Raw genomic sequence first — 25,160 nt, forward strand, 5'->3', positions numbered from 1 at the left:
AGGCTTCTGCAGTTAAAGGAAGGTGACAGTAGTCACATTTTCTGATAAGCCATTCAGCCATCTTCATTTACCCTCATTTCTAAAGCATAATTTTCTTGCATTCAATTGGTATAAAAAGGGAATCTGTACTCTATTTGATTCTAAGTCTTACAATAACATATGCCTTGTCAAAGGCACACTTTCTCAAAAATGGCACATTTCTTTTAAAGTCCCTGAGCTACCTAAGAAACCAGTTCCAGAAGAAGTGGTCCCTGTTCCCATTCCTAAAAAAGTGGAGCCCCCAGCACCTAAAGGTAGAATAATATTTGTGAAAAAATAATTCTTAGCATCCGTCTTGTATCTTTTTCTATGGGATATGTGTATTAACAAAATACCATCTGTAAATCATCTATAATATATTTAATTCTGTGTATATTGATTTCATTTACTTGTGGTAATGTGTTATACAAGTATTAGTAACATTTTTAGACTCTAGATCATGCTAACTGCGTCTTTGCTTGTGTGGTGTATGTAATGTCTATATGGTATTGAGGTATTTAGCATTCATTTCTATCACAAATAGGCATATTTAAATTACTTCCTAATTCTCACACTCTTAGTAAAGATTTATGCTTCAATGTAATCTTAAATGTCTCAGAAGGAGACTAGAATATTCCAATTTATTTCAACAATTGTATCTTTAAAGTTCCTGAAGTTCCCAAGAAACCTGTGCTAGAGGAGAAAAAGCCAGTTCCTGTGCCTAAGAAGGAACCTGCTGCTCCCCCAAAAGGTACACCAGAGCTGGTGATGGGGAGACTCTTTGCTCTCTTTGCTGCAAGTGCCGGCCTTTTGCTTTCTGCGATTTTCTTATGTACTACGCTGCCTTTGTCTTTTGTCTCTTTTATATTCTCCTGTGTTTTTAATATTTGTCAGCTTCTGTGCCATACTCTTGACATACTTTATTTATTATACTGAATACTCCTAAGACATCATCAAAAAGTGCTATTAAAGGAAGTAGCTATGTCAAACTGCTGTCTTAAATTTCTAATATCTTCCCTCTCTTAGAGAAAGAGGAAATGTTTGTGAAACTTGTCTTCTACAGACATGTTTCTAGTAAAAAAGGTTCATCCATAAATGCAACTTTTTCTTAATGAAAGCGGTTTCATGCATTATGAAGAGGTGGAGGTAGGCACTGACCACTGGAGAGTGTTTGGCAGAACTGAGTGTTAATTACATAAAGACGTACACAGTGCCATGCTTCTTCGAAGTCAATAGTGGCGAGTCTTCAAGAGTGGGGAACATATAGATTTTTTGAAGTTTACTTTCATCATTTTCCTGAGACCTTAACTGAGCTTTGATATTTGCCATAAATGTTTCAGTTACTTAACTAATTAGAAAACATACCTCTATCAAAGTACCTGTCATAGAGGTATGTTTGAATGAAAACGTGCTGCTGTGGTATATCACAAGTCCCTTGCTTTGGTTTGTTTGGGATTTTTTTGATGATAAAAGGCACTACTTTAACAAAGCACTCAAGCTACAGCCGCACACATCTGTTCAGTTAGACTCAGCAAGAATTCAACATCATCCAATCTAGGCGAAACCAGACCTAACTAAAATAGTACATTTGAATCGTGTTCTCTTTGCCTGACTTTGCAATGTTTCTATTTTCTTCCTGAATCAAATATGCTTCTCTCTTTCTCAAACTCTTGGCTCTTTCAAAATTCTTTTGATTATCTCACCATTAAATACAAAGGTCATATTAGTAAAACCAATACTAATGCTAAAGCTACTTGAGACAGGTCGTCTTAGATCAATTAAACCCATTGTTATTATGTACTCGATTTCTCAATACAAAGCATAAAGAAGTTCTTCTATATGCTATCTGCACATTCTTGATTGTGTAATCACTAATTCATTTTCAGCAAAGTCATGTATGTCTTCTAAAGGAGACAAAGAGGCATCTCTCATTTACTCATAAAACAAATACATATAGTATAATAGCGTGTATATATGTATAAATACTACATGTATATATAGCATAATATATACATACATAAATGAACAGCTGTATAATTACACCAAGATATTACAAATGCAAGTGCAGAGGTGCAGGGATTCACAAAAGCTGCCAATATCTTATTTAAAATAAGAGCAATTACTGCTAATAATGCATGCTGTTAAAATTCATCTTCCAATTAAAAAGTCAACATTATTCATTCTTAGAATAGATAAATTAAATACACTGTAAACATTTTTTAGGTTGAAAACTCTGTGGAAAACTCTGGAGCCCCTTAGAAAAAAAGCCCAAATACATATACTCACAAAATTTTGCACGCAGAGCTCTCTAAGGTCATTGACACATGAGTATCAGATTAAGAGACCTACTGTAGAGTAATTATTTCCTTAGTTTTGAATTCACTACAGGCACACTTCCCAAAAATCAGAGAAGAAATGCGGGGAAGAGGAGTAAGTTACATAGATTCAACTATTCTAAGACTTCCCAGTCTTAATCTAAAATAGTCTTAAATAAATTAAACCCATTGTTGTTACGTACTCCATTTCTCAATACAAAGCACAAAGCAGCTTTCTATATACTATATCCACATTCTTGATTGTTTGTGTAATCACTGATTTGTTTTTAGCAAAGTCATATCAATCTATAAAGGATGAATTCTGTGCACAACTTTCTGTTACAATAACTCGTTTTTGCCTAAATGCCTCTAAAACATTATTTGTGATATTTATGACATTGTGATCCTTGTGATGCTATAGTTAAATTTTCTGGATAATTTTGCTGATGCATAATCTATAACAACATTAATGTACTACATAAAGATTTGTGTATGTGCATATGTTCTTTCATAAAAGTGATATATGTCTGAACTAACATCGTGTCTCAAAAACTTTAAGTTCCAGAGGTGCCAAAGAAACCTGTCCCTGAAGAAAAGATTCCTGTTCCTGTTGCAAAGAAAAAGGAAGCTCCCCCAGCTAAAGGTACAGTGGCTTTTAAAGTAAAGAAGCCCTGTCTTTTGTCTTCGATGCAAAATATTTTGTGTTTAATTATCTATTTATTGAGTTAGTTTAATCATAAATGAATGTTTTGTAGTGAGACTTGAACAAAAGTGTCTATCCACGTGTCTACTTTCTTAAAAAAAAAAAACTGTGAATAGCTACTTTAGAAAATATAAAGTCAATTCTAAAAATGTCTTTTCAAGTTCCTGAAGTACAGAAGAGAGTTGTGACAGAAGAAAAAATAACCATTGTTACTCAAAGAGAGGAATCTCCACCACCAGCAGGTACTTAATCCCATCTCCATGAAATAACCTTATCTTTCCTTCAAGCTTCTTTAATTGCATGTCTTCTCTAATTGCCACTTCTATGTTGCTCATTTATTTGGCCTTTTTGACAAATTTTAAAGTTCAATACTATCCTTTAAGTGCCAGAAATACCAAAGAAGAAAGTTCCTGAAGAAAGAAAACCTGTTCCTCGGAAAGAGGAAGTTCCACCACCAAAAGGTATTGTCTCTCCATCTTCCCAAGAACTGTCTTTATGTTCCAGTCATTTTGTTAGTTTTGTGATATGAGTACATTGTTGGTGTATATCTTTGTTTTGCATTGGGCTTCAATGAGATCACATTAAATTTCTAAAAGTGCATAATGTCTCTAAAATGCCAGCCCTGCCTAAGAAACCTGTCCCAGAGGAGAAAGTTGCAGTGCCAGTTCCTGTCACTAAGAAAGCTCCTCCTCCCCGAGGTAGGATTTGCCTCAATCCTCTGACAAAAAATCTCTGAGTGTGTTTATTCTTGCTTTCTCTATCTGGTCTGCGCTTGTACTGATTCGTTGTCTTACTTGCAATGGAACTTTTGTGTTTATGTCCCTGTGGTATGTAACTTGTTTTCCCATTTTGCTAGTCAAAGTGGTGTACTGTGCAACTCTTCCCCAAATCCTAGAAAGTGAGAATTGTTAAAATTCTTGATTTTAAACTTCAACTTTAATGCTTTCTTAAAGCTGAAGTCTCTAAGAAAACTGTTGTAGAAGAAAAAAGATTTCTTGCTGAAGAAAAACTATCCATTGCAGTTCCTCAAACAGTGGAAGTCATGCGGCATGAAGGTATATAATCGGAAGTTAGGGGAGAGATGAGTTTGTGTGTGTTTCCTCAAAGTCTCTTCTTCTTTCTCATGTGATTGTTTACCTTAGAACATGTCCTTATCAGTTTCTTTATGTTGATATTAGAATGTGTTTACCTTTTGTAGCCTTCTGGGACTAAGTCTTTTGTGTCTATGTTGGACTTGAATCATTTGAAGGAAGTAGATGAGTCCCGAAAATGTGATAATTTTGCAAGTGGCCACACTTGGACATAGCTCAAATATTCTTCTCAGTCTTGGGCTGTACTTGCCCCCGTCTTAAATTAGCTTCCTCCTCCTTATAGTGAGGAAGTACAGTGAGTCTATGTCCTAAAAAGATAGAGGAACAATTATTCATATAGTGACCACATGGCTGTATATACATCTGTATTTCAGCAGGCTGAATTTAAATGAAACCTTATTTTTTAAACTATCTGCAGAGGAGGAATGGGGTTATTCAGAAGAGGAAGAAAGTGTGTCCATTTCAGTTTATAGAGAAGAAGAAAGAGAGGAGGAGGAAGAAGCGGAGGTCACAGAATATGAAGGTACACAATGCAAATAAGCTAGAGAAGATCTGGGTTTTTGATGAAGTGTTTTCTTTCACGAATTGTTTAAAAAGATACAAAAAAAGTGACACAAATTCAGTGAACATCTACTGGTCTCATTAAATGAATATTTTAATCAAAACACAAGATTCAGGAGCATTATGCTAGATTAAATAAATCCAATGTATTTCTTGTCCATCCCATCTTACTTGCCTACATAGAATAAAAGAGGCTTCATATTTAGATATAATTAATCAGGGCAGGTATCTCCATATATATATATCCTTTCATTAAACAGGATTTGGCTTCAGCATGGTGGGCTGGCATAAACTTTACCTTAGTAGTCTAATGTCTAATTGGTGTTTCTCAAACATTGTTTGTACCACAATCCACAGACAGAAATATATTTTATATTATAATCCTACACAAATGTGCAAAACAGAAAACTTTAGTTTTTTATTCTAGACATTTAAAAAATACAAGTCATAACCCATTAAGTCGATTGCGGAAGTCACTAATATATCTTGACTCATAGTTTTAAAATGAACAAGAATATATAACCTCATAATATTTCAGGAGTCAAGGCCATATTTGTGAGTCTGAAGCACTGAACACATAGGGCGTTCCTATATTTTACATATGAGAAAACAATTATGTTATTTATGTGACCAGATTGACTTGTTACTCAGATCTTTTCATACCTATAATGCTAATTATCTGTAGTTTCTTAAGGACAGAACCAACAAACCATTTCATTGGTATATCTTTTAATGAATTAAGGCAACACCAGGTTTCCAGCTAAAATCCAGCATATGGCTAAAGCCATATGGCCAAAAGAACCTCCCTAAGAAAATTCCTAAGGTCTGCTTTTAAAGAGAAATCAGTAAGCTCCTTAACCAAACTAACTCTCTTCCCAGTGAGAAGAGGAGTAGAATTAAAGTCCATTTGGATGCCCTAAGTTTCTGTTTTGATCTGTCTAGTAAAAGATGGTTCACCATGCCCCTTTCTTCAGTTGGAACAAGCCCATGTAAAAATCCAAGGTGCATAGTCTTAATGGAATGCCTTGGAATAGGGCAAGATGGGACATGACTCCCAGGAAGAAACCCACCAGTTCTGTTGTGCTTCCTGGCAGAGGCCATGACGTTGGGCATAAGTCAGGAAACTGGTAGATTTGAAGACGATGCCATCTTTTCTAAAAGTGTCCATAAAACCAAGTCTGATTTCAGCTTTTGACACTGTAAATTTCCTTCAGTACTCCAGACTCTAGTGAAAAGGAGAAACACTGTGATATGTTTATGTTTTCATTAAATCCAAAAGATATAGCAAAAAGATGGGCGGTTTGTTAGGTTTACTTTCAGTGTAAGGAACAGATATGTTTTTAACCAGACACTTCTATTCCTTACTTAACTTTGGCCAGGTGTGGTGGTTCATGCCAATAATCCCAATGCTTTGGGAGACCAAGGAGGGAGGATTTCTTGAGCACAGGAGTTCAAGACCAGCCTGCTCAACATAGCAAGACCCCATTTCTACAAAAATAAAATTAAAAAACAGGCAGGAATGGTGGCATGTGCCTGTAGTCCCAGTTACTCAGGAGGCTGAGGTGGGAGGATCATTTGAGAACAGGAGTTTGAGGTTACAGTGAGCTGTGATTGTACCACTGCACTTTAGCCTGTGCAACAAAGCAGGACCTTGTCTTAAATACATACACACACACACACACACACACTTACACACACAAATTAAAACTGTATACACATAGGCTCAAAAATCATGTGAAGTCTCCTGCTTCTTCTACCATACCTGCCCCACAAAAGTGGGGGGAAAACAACATGAAATATTATCTTACAATTCACTTGAATCCTCAAGTATATGTTTCTGCCCTGTGACCTTTAAATCTAGAATGCTCTTTTATTTGTGAAACTCATCACCGAATTCTTGTGTTCTTGTTAACTTAGCTATCATAATTGTTTTTTGTCTTGTATTGTCCTGTTGTTGCTGTGGATATAAGCATTATTATCTGTATGACACGTGAAAATTAAGTTAATGAAACATATTTCCCATTTCCCATACTCTTTATTGACGCATATGCTTTGATTAAAATGCTCTTTACGTATTTTAAATAGGAACAAGCAGGGATTTGGTAAGGGTTAAACTTATGCTATTGTAATTACTCTTTGAAGTGATAAATTAAAGCTAAAATTAAACATGAAAAACACTGTAATTTATCTTCTTTAAAATTGCTGTCGTTAAAGTGATGGAAGAGCCTGAGGAATATGTCGTAGAAGAAAAGCTGCACATTATTTCCAAGAGAGTGGAAGCTGAGCCAGCCGAAGGTATACTGACTCTTTAATTAGTTTCATCCCTGTGTTACCTTGTCTCCTTCTTTATGTTTTCTTGTAGCTAATTTATCATCCATATTGCAAATATTGATAAATATCATGTCTAACAAAAAGATAACACTTTTATTGAAAAGAAATCTGGACATTTCTACAAGTATATTTTATAATCTTTTCAAGTGACAGAGAGGCAGGAGAAGAAAATTGTACTGAAACCAAAAATTCCTGCTAAAATAGAAGAGCCTCCACCGGCTAAAGGTATGATTTCTTTCAAAGAAGTGCAGCACTGTTTGAATGTATATAATAATACCTTCAGTTTGTATAGCTGTCTACGTTTTGTCAGCACGCACGTATGAACGTATTTACTGAGTGTAGTCATTAATGTTTGTATATATGTGTGATCTTTTCAAAAAGTGAATTCTAAGCCCCCAAACTGTATCACTTCATATGTAAGGCAAACTCATATTCTTAAACCTAATCTTTCTAAAGTTCCTGAAGCACCTAAGAAAATTGTGCCAGAAAAGAAAGTTCCTGCTCCAGTTCCTAAAAAGGAAAAGGCGCCCCCACCTAAAGGTATACTGGATTTTATTTTACTCTTCAAGACTGTCTTTTTTATCTTAAATTGATATATTCTTCAGATTTTTTAAACATTAACAAGAAAATAAGTGTGCCTATGTTTAGTGTTTTCCGTATTGTATGTTTGACGGTGTTGCCTGGTATCTTTTAAGTGCCAGAAGAGCCAAAGAAACCAGTTCCAGAAAAAAGGGTTCCTCCAAAAGTGGTTAAGATGGAAGAACCTCCCCCAGCCAAAGGTAAACAAACCTCCCCAGGAGAAAAACTAGGAAGAGATGGCTTGTCTGTCTTTCTCTCTGCTGCTGTCCTTTGGGTCATATCGTTTATATGTAGGTTATTGGCGTTGGTTGGTGACAAAGGTGTCTTTGGGTGGAGTATTCCTTGTGATGTTTATTTGTGTGCGCCTTGTAAATTCTTCTATGCTAAAATCACAGTATTTTCTGGCTAATATATTTTTTAAGTCCACTTTAATATAGCTCCCTAATCCTAAAATTATCTTTTAAGTGACTGAGCGGCACATGCAAATTACCCAGAAAGAAGAAGTTCTTGTTGCTGTAACAAAGAAAGAGGCGCCTCCAAGAGCAAGAGGTACATCACCCTTCCGTTATGCACAACATTGTACTTGCCCTACTCTCTTTACCAAACACACTGGTTATAGGTGTTGATTTTTGTTGTTGTTACAGTTGTTGTTTTATGTTTGAAATAATGAAAATGTCAAGTTTTTTATGTTTGGGCTACTCCTATATGGCTGCCTTTTTGTGGTTTGAAAGAGGGAAACAACACCTTAAAGTGAAATCTCTCTTTAAAGTGCCAGAGGAAGCGAAGAGAGCTGTTCCAGAAGAAAAGTTTCCGAAACTCAGACCTAAGAGAGAGGAGGAACCACCAGCTAAAGGTATACTGACTCTTTAAAAAAGAAAAAGAAATCAAAATAAGCATCAAGGTGTTAACACTAATCTAGTGGAATAGGTATCATTAGAAAAAAAATAGACATATTGTAAAGTAAGTAACATAAGCTTGTTAATGCATATCACTTCAAAACTAAACATTTTTGATAACAGAAAGTACTTTTTTCCTCAAAAAAAGTGAAGCTTCTTCTAAACATATGTGAATAGTTTTTCTTAATCTGTATTTGTCTTCTAATGTCTTTGTCCATAAACTAAACTCATCTGCCTAGATGCTTGTTTTATGTGGCAATCTTTGATGACATTTTAAATTGTTTTAATTCTGAATTTTCTACATTGTACCAGTAAAGCCTAGGAAAATGTCTTAGAATTAAGGTGAAGAAACTATTCATGTAACACAGATTTCTGTCTAATGCTTGTACTTAGTTTGAGTCATTATTTATGCTGTCTAGTTGTCCTTTTAAACTTTTATGAATACTACTTGATCTTCCTAAAATTATTCAACGTTTTTGAAGTACTAAGTGGCCTTTTATTTAAAAAAAAAAAAAAAAAAAGATATCCCTATGTAGATTACAGCAGGTTTATTTCCAAGTCTATTGATTTTCTTGCCTTTTAAGTGAAAGTTTAATCAGTCACTGTTATGATTGTTTTTGTCCTTGGATTGTTTGTACAAAATTTCTCTTCACATACACATTTTCATAATATTGCAATTCACTTTTAATAATTATTCTTCTAAAGTGACTGAATTAAGAAGAAGAGCAGTAAAGGAAGAAAAAGTATCCATTGAAGCTCAAAAAAGAGAACCTCAACCCACCAAAGGTATATTGAGCTTTGATTAAATAATGTGAGGCATGAAATTATCTGACTCTTTGCTTTCTAGTTCCCAATCTGATTCCTATACTTTATTAGCTTGTTGTTGACCAAGGGCAGGGCATCCAACATTTGAAATCACAATTAGTAAATATACTCTATGATACCTTGACCAGCAAAAAAACAATCAGGGTCTCCCATAATTCGTGCATGAAACCAACACAAAAGAATAAAATCAAAGCATATTGTTTATCAGTTATCCCTAAAAGTGCTTTAAGTAAAGTGCTGCCTGTTGTTAATATTATTTTAGAAGTAACTATAATGGAAGAGAAAGAATGGTCTTATGCCCGAGAAGAAGAAGCTGTTTCAGTACAACAGGAAGAAGAATATGAGGAATATGAAGAATACGACTATAAAGAATTTGAGGAGTATGAACCAACAGATGAATATGACCAATACGAAGAATATGAGGAGCGGGAATATGAACAATATGAAGAGCATGAAGAATACATCACAGGTATGAGCAAAACTGCAAACTCAAAACCACACTAAATATGTGCACATTCCATTAGAACAAGATAAAATTTGGATGCCCAAAGACCTTTGGAGAGAACGTTGTTTCATTTCATAAATGTGGAATTTTCTTCTTTGATAACTTCTGGGGGGAAAAAACCTCTATAAATCTGACTTTGGTTCTGGTAATAATCAGTTGCCCCCCTCATTTTCCCTCATATGCAAAAAAGCAAATGTCCCTAAGTTTCTTTTTCAAAAAGGTTACAAGTTTATCTTCAAATGCCCAAGATCATTCTTGTACATGGTCAGAGATTTCTGAACATCCCTTATTCTGAAGCTTGCTATTATGGAGTATGATAGGCTATTGAGAACTTACATTTACCCACAGGGTTCCCATTATCCAAACTCGACAATGACTACTTCAAAAGTAAAGACAGACATGTAAGCCAACACAACGTGTTGTGTTTTACCTAATGAAGGTCAAATTTGTAGGCATATAGTTTGGGTTCCAAAGAGTTTATTTTACTCAAAGAGTAAATTTCCCTATTGGAATTTTGAAATGAATCAATATTATTTCACTTCTTCAGTTTCTGATGTTTCATAGCCTAACTTTGAGAACATTCTACATAGTCTTACAGATAGCATTAAAAACCAGTGTTACAGGGGAGTTTGAGCCAGGATTTTATCTACCTGAAGTGAAATGAGCATTTTAATATGTAAGAATTACCTAATTAAAGAAAATAGCAAGAAGGAAAGGACAATATGAGCTTGTTCTGCTTGGACCTCTGATTCTTGCCCACCACAATAGGCTATGGCTATACTATAGATAAAATATATTATTTCAATCATTTGATTCCTTTTAAGAAATTTTTAAATTTATGTTCTAAAGTCTAACATGAAATACCTTGTATGTACTTTTAAAGAACCAGAGAAGCCTATCCCTGCAAAGCCTGTACCAGAAGAACCAGTTCCCACAAAACCAAAGGCCCCACCAGCTAAAGGTAGAGTTAAAAAAACATTGTCACCTGTAAGAGATCTTTGTTTCCTCCATGTTTGTCTTACTGAGAAAATATATGTAAAAGCGGCAGTATACAAATACTGTGTGTGTTTGGGAATATTATGTTCTATTTGTCTTTCTTAACTTTTTGTTCTTACTAGCCTTGAGAAATCTGGTTCAGGTTTTTAAATCTCTTAATATTGATATCTTAAAGTGCCGAAGAAAGCCGTCCCTGAAGAAAAAGTACCAGTGCTCATTCCTAAGAAACTCAAACCTCCACCACCCAAAGGTACATTACCAAGTAATAACCACCAAGAACAACTTTGTTAATGTATGTTCTAAAATCATGTCTTCCTACCCTGTCTGATGTTCTGTGTTTTTGCTGAGTAGGATCTTCTTGTCCTGATTCTTATATTTCAGTTTTTTTATGTGTATTTATTGCACAGTATTCATGGAGTTGGTTTTAATGCTCTTTAATAATTAATATCTTTAAAGTGCCTGAAGAGTCAAAGAAAGTTGTTGAGGAAAAAATACATATTTCAATTACCAAACGTGAAAAAGAGCAGGTGACTGAACCCGCTGCTAAAGGTACAATGATTTCCTTCCTTGATTGTGATCTTTTCTGATGCCTCTTTGGAAATTAATGTAGCTATGATTCATTTTATTTTGTTGTTTCATGTCTTTTGAATTGTCAGCAGAATGTTGTATGTAAAAATCTATAAATACGGGATAAGAAGATAATACCTTTAAAAGGAAAAATTATTTCAAAATAAATCGATAGCCTGTTAGATAATGGCTGTGTCCTACCACATGGCTACAATACATATAAAATAGAATGGGTTTAAAATCAGTGACCATTCGGCATATTCCTGATTTACCTAAACAATGTAATGCTATGATACTATTCACCAGACTTTGGAAACTGTTTATTCATTCTAAACTCATTTTGAAGGTTTTTTTAAAAGCTAACCAGTTTCCAGTCATTTTTCCCCAATTCATACTAAGTATGAAGCAACTTCCTCGCTTTTTCAGGTAGTATACTAATTGAGAAGTAAATTTAGCTTTTCAGGAAAGGATATTTCTTTCAAGCAGAGATATTTGAACACTAAACATCATTTCACATTTGGGCTTTCCTACTTCATGTTTGCTTGGGTACTTCTGTGTATTTGTTTTTCTATGAAGCTCAAAATCCTTTCCACGGAGGGTATAAAGTTTCTTCAAGATGAACAATGACATATCTATCTCATTAAAACAAGATGCATTCTATCTGCTTAAAGTACAGCAAAGCAAACATTGACTGGGTGGCCTTTTTCTGACAATAAAATTTCCTTATACTTAATACTTCAAGTGCCCATGAAGCCCAAGAGGGTTGTCGCAGAAGAAAAAGTACCTGTCCCTAGAAAAGAAGTAGCACCACCTGTTAGAGGTACCTAATGGCACCATTTTAATGTGTTGTTTGTCTTTTGCTGTTGAATTCCTCTTCTGTGTTCTGTGTATGAAGTTATTTTGTGGGGAAAGTAAATCTTGTTCTTTCTTCTGTTATAAATGGGTCTCTGTTTCTGAGGTGTCCTAATTTTGTTGAGTAATTAGCACATGTCCAACTTAAAGATAATATCTTTAAAGTGCCAGAAGTGCCTACAGAACTTGAACCAGAAGAGGTTGCCTTTGAAGAGGAAGTTGTGACCCATGTAGAAGAATATCTTGTAGAAGAAGAAGAGTACATTCATGAAGAGGAGGAGTTCATAACTGAGGAAGAAGTGGTGCCAGTGATACCAGTCAAAGGTAGATGATGCCTCTTGCAAAGGGATGTGCAACAGCATCTTTGGAGTTTGGGTGTCTGATTTGGTCAGATTCTGGGGGTTATCAGCACTGATGGTGGCCAATTCTGCTTACTTTAAAGCAGATATTTTTAGATGCTGAAATATGATTTCTGTGGGTGCTTTTTCACATTTTATATCTTTCCTGAAACATTTCCAACATTCTTAATAATATCTTTAAAGTGCCTGAGGTACCCAAGAAACCTGTTCCAGAAGAGAAGAAACCTGTTCCTGTTCCCAAAAAGAAGGAAGTTCCACCAGCAAAAGGTACACCACCATTCACTGATGGGTATCTAAGAGACCTCATCTGCCTAGAAATAGTTAACTCAACTTTCTTCTGAGTTCAAAGCCTTGTGTGTGTCCTATCTGTTGTTAAAAAGCATTAGCTGTGCTTTATATGGATGTGTTGGTACTAGTAGTTAGAACTTAACAATCAACAATATCTTTAAAGTGCCTGAGGTTCCTAAGAAGCCAGAGGAGAAACTTCCTGTGCTTATTCCTAAAAAGGAGAAGGCTCCGCCAGCAAAAGGTACATCCTTATAATCCATCAATGGGATAACATGATAATTCACCTATGTAGCATAACTTGGTGAGCTGTAGCAGACCATTTCCTATGACAATATTAACATTAATGCCATGACAAGAACCACTCAGCCGGCCACAGGAGCAGTTTCCCTGGTACTCATCTCTGAATTTTACCATCAGAGCATGCTTATGCTCAATGGTTGGCTCCTCTTCTTTAGTGGAAAGTTCTTCAAGTAAAATACATTTTTTGGCATATCAAAATGGACAAAACCATCATTTACCAGGCATTGTGTCTTGTCTTTCTCACCAGTCCACGTTTTTTTCAGTGTTTTTAATTTTAATTTTTGTGTATTTTCTGGCCTTTGTTTTGTGGCTACTATAATTTTCAGTCTTAAAGTGAAATTGACAGAATATCTATGATGCTTCAATTAAGGCCTTACATTGCTGGCCTTAAATTCTTAGCTATGGGTGAAAAATGTGACACTAACTCTATTTGATATCTTTAAAGTTCCTGAAGTACCCAAGAAACCTGTACCAGAAGAGAAAGTACCAGTACCAGCTCCTAAAAAGGTGGAAGCTCCACCTGCCAAAGGTACATGAACTTGCAATGTTGTAATTTTTTTATTTTACATTTGCACATTGGGTAAAAAATCAATTGGTTTAATTCTGGCCAATTCTTTGGGTTGCAACTCTTTAGACAAAATCAAATATTTTAATTTAAAAATAAAATGTTTCTTGGAATATCATTGTCCAACTTTTATTACCTTATCTTAATCATTTGAAACTATGCTTGGAGTCAATATTTTTATGTTGTATGAAATTTTTCTCTAAATCATTTCTTTAAAGTGCCAGAGGTGCCCAAGAAGCCTGTGCCTGAGAAGAAGGTGCCAGTTCCTCCTCCTAAGAAAGTGGAGGCCCCACCTGCAAAAGGTACGTCGTTTCATCATTTAAAGTAGTTGGGGGAAAAGCTCACATTTATGTATATTCACATACAAATTTCCCCATAACACTGTACATTTTTAAAGTAAAGTTTATCTTGTTAGAAATATGTCAGATATTTTGTGATTCTTTTTTATATCTGTTGCTCTAAAACATTGTAAAAGAACATATTCTTAAAGACAAATAATATCTTTAAAGTGCCAGAGGTGCCCAAGAAGCTCATCCCAGAAGAAAAGAAACCAACACCTGTTCCGAAAAAAGTAGAAGCACCACCACCTAAAGGTACACTTATCCGTAACAGATCCAGGGTAAAAAGGAAAACTGGTGTTAGACTGCCTTACTAATTATAATTAATGCTTAGTATTTATGTTGATAATTGATGCTTTATGATCACAGAATATTTGCCTTTTATAAGCGTCTTCATTGTTTTGAATATTTTACACAAAAGTGATGTTTGTACCATTGAATAAATATCTTTAAAGTGCCAAAGAAACCTGAGCCAGTTCCAGTTCCTGTAGCTCTACCTCAGGAAGAGGAAATTCCATTTGAAGAAGAGATTGTTCCTGAAGAGGAAGTTCTACCTGAGGAAGAGGAAATTCCACCTGAGGAAGAGGAAGTGCCTCCTGAAGAAGAGTATGTACCTGAAGAAGAAGAAGAATTTGTACCTGAAGAAGAAGTCCTTCCAGAAGTTAAACCTAAGGTGCCAGTACCTGCACCAGGTATAACAGCTCTTCTTGGAATCATCAAGGCCTCTATTGTGTTGAATTCTGCTTTTCCATCCTTTTTTTCATCTCCAATTTTATCTATAATGCTTTACCCTCTGTGATTGACCATCTAAATCTTAGAAAACATTCCTGACATGTGTGCTCTTATTGTGTGTCTGCCTTGTGTATCTGTCTATCGTAAATTATCTAAATGTCTTTTCAAATTACATATTATGTAATGTTGTTTACTTGTTTGTGGTCTTAGTCTCATGTGTTTCTTTGCTATGTATATATATATAATCATGTGTATGTGGTTTTTAATGCCTTCAAATGAAATGTTTTTAAGTGCCTGAAGTGCCAAAGAAACCTGTACCAGAGAAGAAAGTCCCCGTTCCCGCTCCTAAAAAAGTGGAACCTCCACCACCACCCAAAGGTACACCTCCCCAAAGTGAATACACATTCTTCACCCTTAGCATCACCACATAAATTATGATGAAACTGGATTTTAGGAAATATTATATTTATAAAATGGACAATCACACAGTTACATATCTACTTCTAAAAATGTTCAGGAACACTGATATCCATTTTTTCACCGGATGCAAAGCAGTATTCAAGAACAGAGATGAAGGGAAATGTCCCAAAACTGACACAAAAGTTCTAACTAATTTCCTATAATTTGATTAGGAAATTAATCATAGTTTTCATGGAGATATATTTAAATATATGAGAATAAGTATACTATATATTTAAATATATTGAAAATATTATTAATAAATATTTCTAAATTTCACCCTTCAACCATTTATATTAAATGCCTTTGTAACACCAGGCTAAAAATAAAAGGTGAATGTTTTAAAACACAGAATAATAATTATGTCTTCTAATACATATATGTAAAAGCCCAACAGGTTTTCATTTTAGCATTGACTTTGTGCCTTGTCATATTACTTTCAGCAAGTTCTTTAACCAACCTGAGCCTGAAGTTATTTTCCTATAAAATGGGGATACTAATATCAGTCCTAATAGGCTCAGCTATTATTGTGAGGATAAAATAAAGATATTAAAGTAGTCTATTATGAAATGAATAGTATCCAGATGTAATATATTCGATCATCTCATAGTACAGGACAGAATTCATGTATTTGCACTTTAAAGCTCAATAATATTTTCTACAAAAAGTGCTGGCATGGCTACTTAAAATCAGTATAACCCTCCTATCAGGCCATATAGTTACATAATCAAATGAAATGCTAAAGCTAATACTTTATTGAATATCAACGATTCAGAAATGCTTTCTAGACAATAAATTACTAGTGAAATTTAAATGGATGAAATGATATTAGGTTGGTGCAAAAGTAATTGCAGTTTTTACCATAAAAAGTAACATCAAAAACTGCAATTACTTTTGCACCACCCTAATAGCATCTGTCCAATGATAATTACATATGCTACTGGTCCCTTACTTTACAAATCCCAATTCCAGTATTATATTTGGGCTCCCAACTTGATTTACAGACCTGTCCTACACAGCTGTTGCATGTTGGTCTTTCTGTGTGTGGAGACTTCTTGGTTTCTCTCTTTTTTTGTCCTTCAAAATAAATTCTTGTCATGAAATGATGTCTTTAAAGTGCCTGAGATTAAGAAGAAAGTGACAGAGAAGAAAATGGTCATTCCCAAGAAAGAGGAGGCTCCTCCTGCCAAAGGTATTGCTATTCCCAAGTAAATTAGACTATGTCATTTCTTTCCTTCACCTGTAAAAGTCAAAATGTCCTATTTCCCTATTTGTTAGTACAACTTGTATTACCGCTGTGTCTACTGTCTTTGTGTTTGTGAAACTGAACTTATAAAACAAAATAATATTTTTTAAGTGCCTGTGGTACCTAAGAAACCTGAGCCAGAAAAGAAGGTCCCTCCTCCTGGTCTTAAGAAAGCAGTGGCCCCTCCTGCTAAAGGTACATCATCCCATAACAGGGATGTGTTTGCTGCACCAATGTTGAACTGTGGCTCTATCCACACAGGATGTTCAACATAAATGTGTGCACTGTATGGCATGTCATTCACATTCGTCATTTGTGACTCTTTTGCATCCATGTTTGTGTTGCATACATTTTTTCACTTGGTGTTGTGTTTTACATTGTTTCTCTGTGTATGTTGTTTCTAAAAAGTAAAAATATATCTTTAAAGAGCCAGAAATCACTAAGGAACTAGTCCCTGAAGTACCCATTTCTTCCTACAAAAAAAAGTAAAGAAAAGAAATAGAGGATAAAGCACTAAAAAGTAGAATATCTTCTTAATAAACCCTTAATCTTAAACCACAAACCTTTTTATTCTTTTCTCATTAACTGATTCTGTGAAATGTCAGTGTTTCATCTTGTGTATGTGCCTTGTGATATTTACTCTCTTGTGTTGGAAACTGGAAACTTGGTCATTATTCTTCTTTGGTTCTTGCATCTTAAGTGTCTAAAATAATCAATGTCTCTCAAGTTCCTGAGGTGCCTAAGAAGGTGGAAGAAAAACGAATCATTCTCCCTAAAGAAGAGGAAGTTCTACCAGTTGAAGGTAGATGACTTTCTAAGAAAATAACATTTCAAAGTCATCCTTGTCTTATTATTGTCTAATATTTGAAGTAGATAAATGTACAATTTACCCCAGGAAATAAACATATTCAGATTCTAAAATAAATAATTATTAAACTAATAGAAATTGGGTAGGTGAGTTAATATTATTTGAATCTCCTTCCTGCATGTTCAGCCTGTTTGTCTGTTTGTTATTTGTTTTATTTTAATTAGAATTCAGGAAGGGAAACTGTATTTGCTATGGGAAATTTTTCATCAAATGACTTACTAGGCAATTGTAAAATAAACTTATCCAAAAGAAATTCTAGTTGAGCCTGAGTAACTGGTGCAGAAAATCTGACTTCTACCACAAGTGGCTGGTTTAACTTCAAACAAGTCTTTCATTAAAAAAAAAAAACAATAATAATTTTAACTAAATTATCCAAAGCCCATTCTAGTTCACAAATGCTAGGCTAGGCCTAACATATTTTGAAGACCCAGTAGAGATTTTTTAAGGACTAGTGAATTTCCACAAGTATTTGGAAGGCTGAGCAGTTTTCAAATATATCACTTTAGTCTAATATTCAAAATAATTATAAAAATAATTTAAAAAATAATAATCTTTTTAAAGTTACTGAGGAGCCTGAAGAAGAGCCTATTCCAGAAGAAGAGATTCCAGAAGAAGAGATCCCAGAACCACCTAGCGTAGAGGAGGTTGAGGAGGTGGCGCCACCTAGAGGTATAGCTGCTTTTAAGAGTTGAACATTTAAAATACTCGGTGTTCCAAATCTTTCTCAGAATTTATCTAAATCTAATATTCACCAGTATGCTTTTCTTATATCATATCCGTGATAAAGTGAAGATTAATTATTCCTGGCACCTGAATCGATGTGTCCTTTTTTTACCCTAAATTTTTCTACTCCATCTGCAATACAACTAAGAATGAGGATTACTTTTCTGTTAGAGGTGATTTAATTTTTTCCTGACCAGGCCCTACTGTAATACTTTCTCCTAGATTTCAATCCTTAATTTTGTTTTCAATACTAGTATGGGGAGAATCTATTGCTGTGGTCAAAGTGTTCATTTTTTAGAAAAATCTTTAACTTACTATTCCTGAAGAATATGATTATCTTTTGTGTAATTGATATTATATTTGCTTATATGATTTCTATGTAATATCCTTCACACCCCTAGGGTTCCTACTCCACATTTATTATTACTATTTAGGTTGCTAATATCTTTTAAAAATAATTCAGTGTTTTGTGATATTTATTTATTTGTTGGTATATGGATGGTGTTCTTCTCATCACATGACGTTTTTCAAAATGTTCATAAAATTTCTTTTAAGTGCCCGAAGTGATTAAGAAAGCAGTACCTGAAGCACCTACTCCTGTTCCTAAAAAAGTGGAGGCACCACCAGCTAAAGGTATATCAAGCCTCATTATTAGTATCTTTAAATTCCCATTAATTTTCTTTCCAAAAAGTAACATGGCCTTTTTTGACTGCTTTCTTATAGTCATTTAGGTAGCAAATTGATTAAGGACCTACAAAAATATAACTCATTCCATTTCTTTAATCTTTTCTAGGAGGTTAATGAATAATTGTGTGAGTGTGTTTATGTATGAATTATTCTGGAAGCTTCTTAACTAGCTGATAATTTTAATGTATTAGTATGTCTCTCTATACTTATATACATAGCAATGGATCCCTCTTCACCACATTCTAGATTTGTTCCATAAGTAGAGTTTTCTTATATGTAATAATAATTGTGTTACTATATTTATTATTTTAATGGAAAAAATCAAATGCTTGGATGATAACTATTTTAAAGAGCCTTACGTCCCTTTTGTAATGTTTAGCCCAAGCATTCAAGGTTATTAAAAAATGTCTGCTTTTCACTGCTTCCTAATTCACTTAATGCTTCAGATAGTGCTCTTAAGCAATTAGATTATGCTGTCTCTGTCACAGTAGGCTCCTCAGCTAATGTAAGAGTACACAGCAGAATATGAGGCCAGTGTCAGAGCTTAAATACTATATAATGGTAATCACTTTTTTAAAAGTCTTCATCAAGTTAAAAATAGTAAAAGTGGGCCCATGTTGGTAATCCCAGTTATTAAGAGAGAAAAAAAAAGAATGGCACAGGTACTTCGTGGACATTTCTTCTGTGGGAATGTTAGGACAAATGAGTGACTTAAGAAAGTATTTTTATTGCCCAGAGTACAGAGTGACATCTGAGAAACTTTACTGTAATGTTGGTGATGTCTGTGGTGTTTTTATTTCATGTGTGTTATTGTGCATTCTCAGCTAACTAAAACATCTAATATCTTTAAAGTGCCAAAGAAAGTTCCTGAGGAAAAAGTACCTGTTCCTGTTCAGAAAAAAGAGGCACGCCCAGCCAAAGGTATATCTTCTCTTTCAAGCCTGACTTCCTCTTCTGTCTTTTTTTATTAAGACTTCTATGTTTCCTGTCTCTGTGTCTTGTTTTTGATGACTTTTGTCTATGAAAGCTTGCTCTTGACAGTCCTAAATATTAAAACTATATCTTTAAAGTGCCTGAAGTAACAAAGAAAGTCCAAGAAAAGAAAGTCCCCGAAAAGAAAGTCCTTGTGCCTAAAAAAGAAGCTGTTCCCCCAGTCAAAGGTATTTTTGGAAAGATCTTGGATTTTCATGTATTGTTGCATGCAAACCTTTATTCAGTTTTAAAATATATATACTTTTTGAATGTACATCTTTGTTTCTTCAGTGTTTAAAAAAAATAAGTCTCTTAAAATAGATGCTCTTTCAGGGAGAACTGTCCTTGAAGAAAAAGTGTCAGTTGCCTTCCACCAAGAGGAAGTAGTAAAAGAAAGACAAGAATTAGAAGTAGTAGAAGCAGAAGTGGAAGAAATTCCAGAAGAAGAAGAGTTCCATGAAGTTGAAGAATATTTTGAAGAAGATGAGTTTCATGAAGTAGAAGAATTCGTCAAAGTAGAAGAACGTAGAGCTGAAGAAGAACACAGAGTTGAAAAAGTACACAGGGTAATAGAAGTTTTTGAGGCTGAAGAAGTGGAAGTATATGAAAAACCAAAAGCTCCACCTAAAGGTATAGGGAATTCTTCAAATAATACAATTCTTATATCTTGCTCTAACTTCCTTTGAAAGTAAATTTTGTGTTCAATTTGGAAGATTAGAAACCCCATGAAATACTTTAAACATGAGTTTAAATTATTTGACAAAAAGATTAGTATCTCTTAACCACACGGAGTATAATTTTAGTAGACAAGATAGTAATATTTGATATGTACTTATCCAAGCAGGTCACTGTATGAATTTGAGGATTATTTTTAAAATCTGACTAAGAATGTTACATAATTGTTACATGTACAAAAATAACTGGCCAGTGTCATTAGTTAAGTGAAAAAGAAACTCTTCAGTTCACTGAGGAATTTACATGTTCAGGCAAAATAACCACTGCTTTGTTAAAATTTCAGGCAACTATTCACAAACTGAGAATTACTTATCAAAAGCTTTTCCCAGTTTATGATACTTTCATTGGAGAAATAACATTAAGGAAGTGAAGTATTGGTAATGGCACCCATATTCTAGCATACTGTGAAGATAAACCATAGCACAAATAAATTATCTACAATACCACTCTAGATCTTGCACAAATTAATAATATATGTGTAATATGAAGGAATATGTGTGTGTATGTGTTTAGCATATACAGTAAATCTACAGTGTACAATGATATTTAGCAAAATTAAAGCTCTTTTGGAAATGTGTGTTATAAATTCAAAAAATATAAAGCCTTTGTGAGCTCTCATTGTACTAACTTTAGTAATAGTGCTCCAAAATACTTCAAGAGTTCATTCTAAACCAAAATACTAATATCTTTGAAGGACCTGAGATATCTGAGAAAATCATCCCTCCAAAAAAACCGCCTACTAAAGTTGTTCCTCGAAAAGAACCACCAGCTAAAGGTATCTTCTTGGTGAAAAATTACTACTTAATTTTACATACAATATAGCACCTTGGTTGCTTTATAAGCAGAAGTTTGCATTCCACTTGATGTCTTTCTTTTGTATTTATTGTTTTTGACATGTCTAAAACAAACTAATATCTTTAAAGCAGCTGAGGGTCCAAGGGAAGTTCTACCAAAAAAAGGCAGTCACTGTTATTATATGTAAAACAAATGAAAAAAATATCTCTAGCAACCAAACAGTGAGCCCAGATTTCCTTCTTTGGTGCTATTTGATTCTATAGTCACTAACACGCTTACTGATAAACACATGTTTTTCTATTTATTATTGATTATATTAACCTTGCAAATATAAATACATAGTGAATATGTGTCTAATGTCCATACTTTGTTTTTGTAAATCTCCTAAAGTTTACAAGAGAAATAAAAAACAGTATCTAATAAATAATATAAACTTATATCTTTAAAGTCCCTGAAACATGTAAGAAAGTTATCACTGAAGAGAAGGTACCAACTCTTCCACAAAAGCAAAGAGAAATAGCACCAGCTGAAGGCATATTGTTAATTTTTCTTTTCAAGTTCTTACCATTCTAACATGGGAAATTTTCTGGATTTTTGTTGTTATATTTGTTTTAAAATTCAATGCATTTGAAATACTGTAATGTATTTGATAAAGTGATGTCTATATTTTATATTGTCACTGTGTTCTGTTCTGTGTTTATATCTCTCTTATGCTCTGCTTGTTAACAATTTTTATATTTAAAAGAATATTTAAAAATAAAACGAATTATTACTATTATCTTTAAAGTACCAGAGGCGCCTAAGAAAATTGTGGTAGAAGAAAAAGTGCATGTTCCTGAAGAACCCAAAGTTCCACCAACTAAAGGTAACTGCCTTTTCTGATTCATCATTAATATAAAATCCTTTTTTATCCACTTACTATGGAAGAGAGACAATTCTTCTCTCAGTGCCACAAGATGGCTATGAATGACATAAGTTTCCATTTATGTTCTATAATAATCCTGCCTTCGGAGGTGATGTTTTAGGCATAAAGACATAAGCCCAAAGTTATCATTTGTATTGATCCTCTTGTTTAATAACTAAATAATATCGATCCCTCAACTTTTCTTTCAAAAATAATTCATTTTGGAAGCTCTTCTGAAGTAGCTTGAAAAAATAAGTGTGCTCTAAATGACAATAGAAAATGCTACTATCTCCAAAGAACAAAGTGTTTCTGATATAATGAAGCAAGAACTCATCAACAAGGCAATTCAGAGAAATGCACTGACTGCATTTGACTTATAGTTGACTTATAATTTGGGGATTTTTAACATTCTCCTTGTTAGATGCCCCTTCTAGGCTTGATATGTTTATACCCAACTATAGTGTTCTGAAAAATAAGATAAATAAATATCTTTAAAGCACCTGAAGTACCCAAGAAAATTGTCCCAGAAGAAAAAGTTCGTGAAGCTGTTCCTAAAATGCCTGAAGTTCCAACAGCTAAAGGTATACAGTGATGCTAATCACAACATGAAATAACTCTTGGTTTAGTTTTTCATGGTTTAAAGTGAATGTGTGTGACATTAAATCCTTATATTTTGTATCTTATATTTGTTGTTTATAACAATTAATATACTAATATCTCTAAAGTTCCTGGGATGACTAAGAAAAGTGTTCAAGAAAAAAAATCACCTAATGTTCTTTCTGAAGACACAGAGATATACAGCGAGTGTAGAAAAATTACTGGTTCTTTCTGGTTTTATTTGTGTCCTTAAATTCAGTGTTTGTCTTTACAACTTTGAAAAGCAAATATACTAATCTCTTGTAAAAGCCTAACATGCCAAAAATATGTGACTTAAATAATCTCAGTGGCTATTATCCTCGGACAAGATATATTTCCATGCCAATTTTTAAAAAGATACTATACTTATCATAGTGTGTGATTTTAGAAAAGTCATTTGTCTTGTTGAAATTTCCTTACCTATTCTGTATACAAGTGTCTTTTGCTTTGAACAATTTATTTTCTCAGATCATGAAGTAACTTACTTTAATGCCATAATAATATTTTAATTGGATTTTATAAAATCAAATGCTCCACCATTTTTATATTTTTATTCTTGACAACCATAATTGGAAATATTTTGGCAAAAGTGCCCAAATGACCATGATTTGTAAGGCCACTCAAACCTCAAAAGAATTATCAAGACTTCTTCTTTTTTTTTTTTTTTTTTTTGCTTTCAGACAAAATTGGGATTAAATAATCTGAATAACGAAATAATCCAGATAGTAAAATATTGTGAGTAGAATACTGTTCAACAACCTGAATAGTAAAAATGCCAGTAGTCAAAATATTCTTTTCTTTTCTTTTTTTGGCAGAATCTCGCTCTGTCATGCCCAGGCTGGAGTGCAATGGTGTGACAGCTCACTGCAACCTCTGCCTCCTGGGTTCAAGCAATTCTCCTCCCTCAGCCTCCTGAGTAGCTGGGATTACAGGCGCCTACCTCCACGCCCGGCTAATTTTTTGTATTTTTGGCAGAGACGGGGTTTCACCATGTTGGTCAGACTGGTCTCGAACTCCTGACCTCAGGTGATCAGCCCACCTCGGCCTCCCAACGTGCTGGGATTACAGGCATGAGCCACTGTGACCAACCCTCTTCCACTTTTTTCATCTAAAAACTTTCCTGTTGAAACTCATTTTTTTGTTGTTGTTCGTCCTGTTATACTCACTTGGGATAAAAGTATATGATCACTTCCTCCTTTGAATATCCTTTCCCATTCTTGACTTTAGTTATTGTTTTCAGCCAGTCTTTCTTTCAAAAACATGGAGAAATTTTTCTTGTCTTTATTTGCCTTATTTTCCAAATACTTAATTTTTAAAAAATTTTCTGCCTCCAAACCCGAAATGGCTTTTACATTTATATTAAACTGTGAAACCATACATTAGATGTGATTTAAAAATATAGATAATGAGGTTTCTAGAAAGGGAAAGGACTTACGTGAATTTCTAGTAGGTCAAATATGGGAGAATTCTCAGTGGCAATTCACTGTTTTCCCTGTTCTTTATGGACAAATCCATAAAAATAAGACCAATAGGACAATTTTACCAATAACTTTCTTAAAGCAAAATGAAGAATTATATAGTCTTTGCCTGAACAATTCCTCCATTTTATTATCATGATCACAGAGAAATGCTGAGAGTCCTATATCATGAAACTGAGAATGAGGCTATCTCCAGCCAATGCATTCTAGCCACTAATTTACCTCTATGTGCTACTATTAATTTTGGTGATGAATGTGGTATTATATATTATATTTTTCTTAATACAATTCTTTATCCACCTTGAAACACTCTAATTATTTAAATACTAATATCTTTAAAGTTTATGAAGCATATGAAGAAGCAGTCTTTGAAGAAAAAGTACTTGTGACTCAACCTCAAAAGACAAAACCCAAACTAGCAAAAGGTATATAACATCAATGATCCAGTCTGAAGAAAAACTATTTTTTGACTCCTTGTAAAAAGCTCAATATTTTTCTTTACCATTTATAAATATAACTATACTCATATCTTTTAAGTGCCTGAGCCACCCAAGAAAGTTGCTCCAGAGGACAAAATAGATGTGACTATTCCTAAAAAGAGAGAAACACCAGCAACTAAAGGTATATTTCAAATACGTCAAATCCAGATGAATATCTTTGGTTTTAAGACCCAAACATTGCATGCTTTATATAATTTACTGTTTTTACAACTCTTAAATGTAAACCTACTGATATCTTTGAAGAGCCCGCTACAATCAGAGAAGTTTTTCCAGAGACGGAGGTACCTGAGGCTATTGCTGAAATTTCAGAACATCCTCCAACTGAAGGTATAAATA

General features: G+C 34.1%; 1 protein-coding gene across 1 annotated transcript in view; it reads left to right on the forward strand.

Annotated features, from left to right (window-relative positions):
- Positions 1–25,160, forward strand: part of TTN (titin) — a 270,706-nt gene that overhangs the window by 114,632 nt on the left and 130,914 nt on the right. The window contains exons 118-159 of the mRNA XM_064373293.1: positions 210–293; positions 686–769; positions 2,893–2,976; positions 3,198–3,278; positions 3,420–3,497; positions 3,657–3,734; positions 3,990–4,091; positions 4,546–4,650; positions 6,903–6,983; positions 7,167–7,244; positions 7,476–7,559; positions 7,715–7,798; positions 8,064–8,147; positions 8,368–8,451; positions 9,200–9,280; positions 9,582–9,788; positions 10,708–10,785; positions 10,996–11,070; positions 11,277–11,369; positions 12,130–12,207; positions 12,390–12,563; positions 12,782–12,865; positions 13,050–13,127; positions 13,632–13,715; positions 13,970–14,053; positions 14,261–14,344; positions 14,545–14,781; positions 15,113–15,199; positions 16,398–16,472; positions 16,638–16,721; positions 17,254–17,328; positions 17,956–18,063; positions 18,673–18,750; positions 19,657–19,725; positions 19,875–19,964; positions 20,110–20,406; positions 21,206–21,286; positions 22,094–22,171; positions 22,708–22,791; positions 24,666–24,749; positions 24,862–24,945; positions 25,068–25,151. Coding sequence (XP_064229363.1) covers positions 210–293; positions 686–769; positions 2,893–2,976; positions 3,198–3,278; positions 3,420–3,497; positions 3,657–3,734; positions 3,990–4,091; positions 4,546–4,650; positions 6,903–6,983; positions 7,167–7,244; positions 7,476–7,559; positions 7,715–7,798; positions 8,064–8,147; positions 8,368–8,451; positions 9,200–9,280; positions 9,582–9,788; positions 10,708–10,785; positions 10,996–11,070; positions 11,277–11,369; positions 12,130–12,207; positions 12,390–12,563; positions 12,782–12,865; positions 13,050–13,127; positions 13,632–13,715; positions 13,970–14,053; positions 14,261–14,344; positions 14,545–14,781; positions 15,113–15,199; positions 16,398–16,472; positions 16,638–16,721; positions 17,254–17,328; positions 17,956–18,063; positions 18,673–18,750; positions 19,657–19,725; positions 19,875–19,964; positions 20,110–20,406; positions 21,206–21,286; positions 22,094–22,171; positions 22,708–22,791; positions 24,666–24,749; positions 24,862–24,945; positions 25,068–25,151 — 4,086 coding nt within the window. The remainder of the gene's footprint in view (positions 1–209; positions 294–685; positions 770–2,892; positions 2,977–3,197; positions 3,279–3,419; positions 3,498–3,656; positions 3,735–3,989; positions 4,092–4,545; positions 4,651–6,902; positions 6,984–7,166; positions 7,245–7,475; positions 7,560–7,714; positions 7,799–8,063; positions 8,148–8,367; positions 8,452–9,199; positions 9,281–9,581; positions 9,789–10,707; positions 10,786–10,995; positions 11,071–11,276; positions 11,370–12,129; positions 12,208–12,389; positions 12,564–12,781; positions 12,866–13,049; positions 13,128–13,631; positions 13,716–13,969; positions 14,054–14,260; positions 14,345–14,544; positions 14,782–15,112; positions 15,200–16,397; positions 16,473–16,637; positions 16,722–17,253; positions 17,329–17,955; positions 18,064–18,672; positions 18,751–19,656; positions 19,726–19,874; positions 19,965–20,109; positions 20,407–21,205; positions 21,287–22,093; positions 22,172–22,707; positions 22,792–24,665; positions 24,750–24,861; positions 24,946–25,067; positions 25,152–25,160) is intronic.

Source organism: Aotus nancymaae, unplaced genomic scaffold (assembly GCF_030222135.1).
Source record: "Aotus nancymaae isolate 86718 unplaced genomic scaffold, 86718_ANA_hifiasm-v0.15.2.pri h1tg000008l, whole genome shotgun sequence".
NCBI lineage: Eukaryota > Metazoa > Chordata > Mammalia > Primates > Aotidae > Aotus > Aotus nancymaae.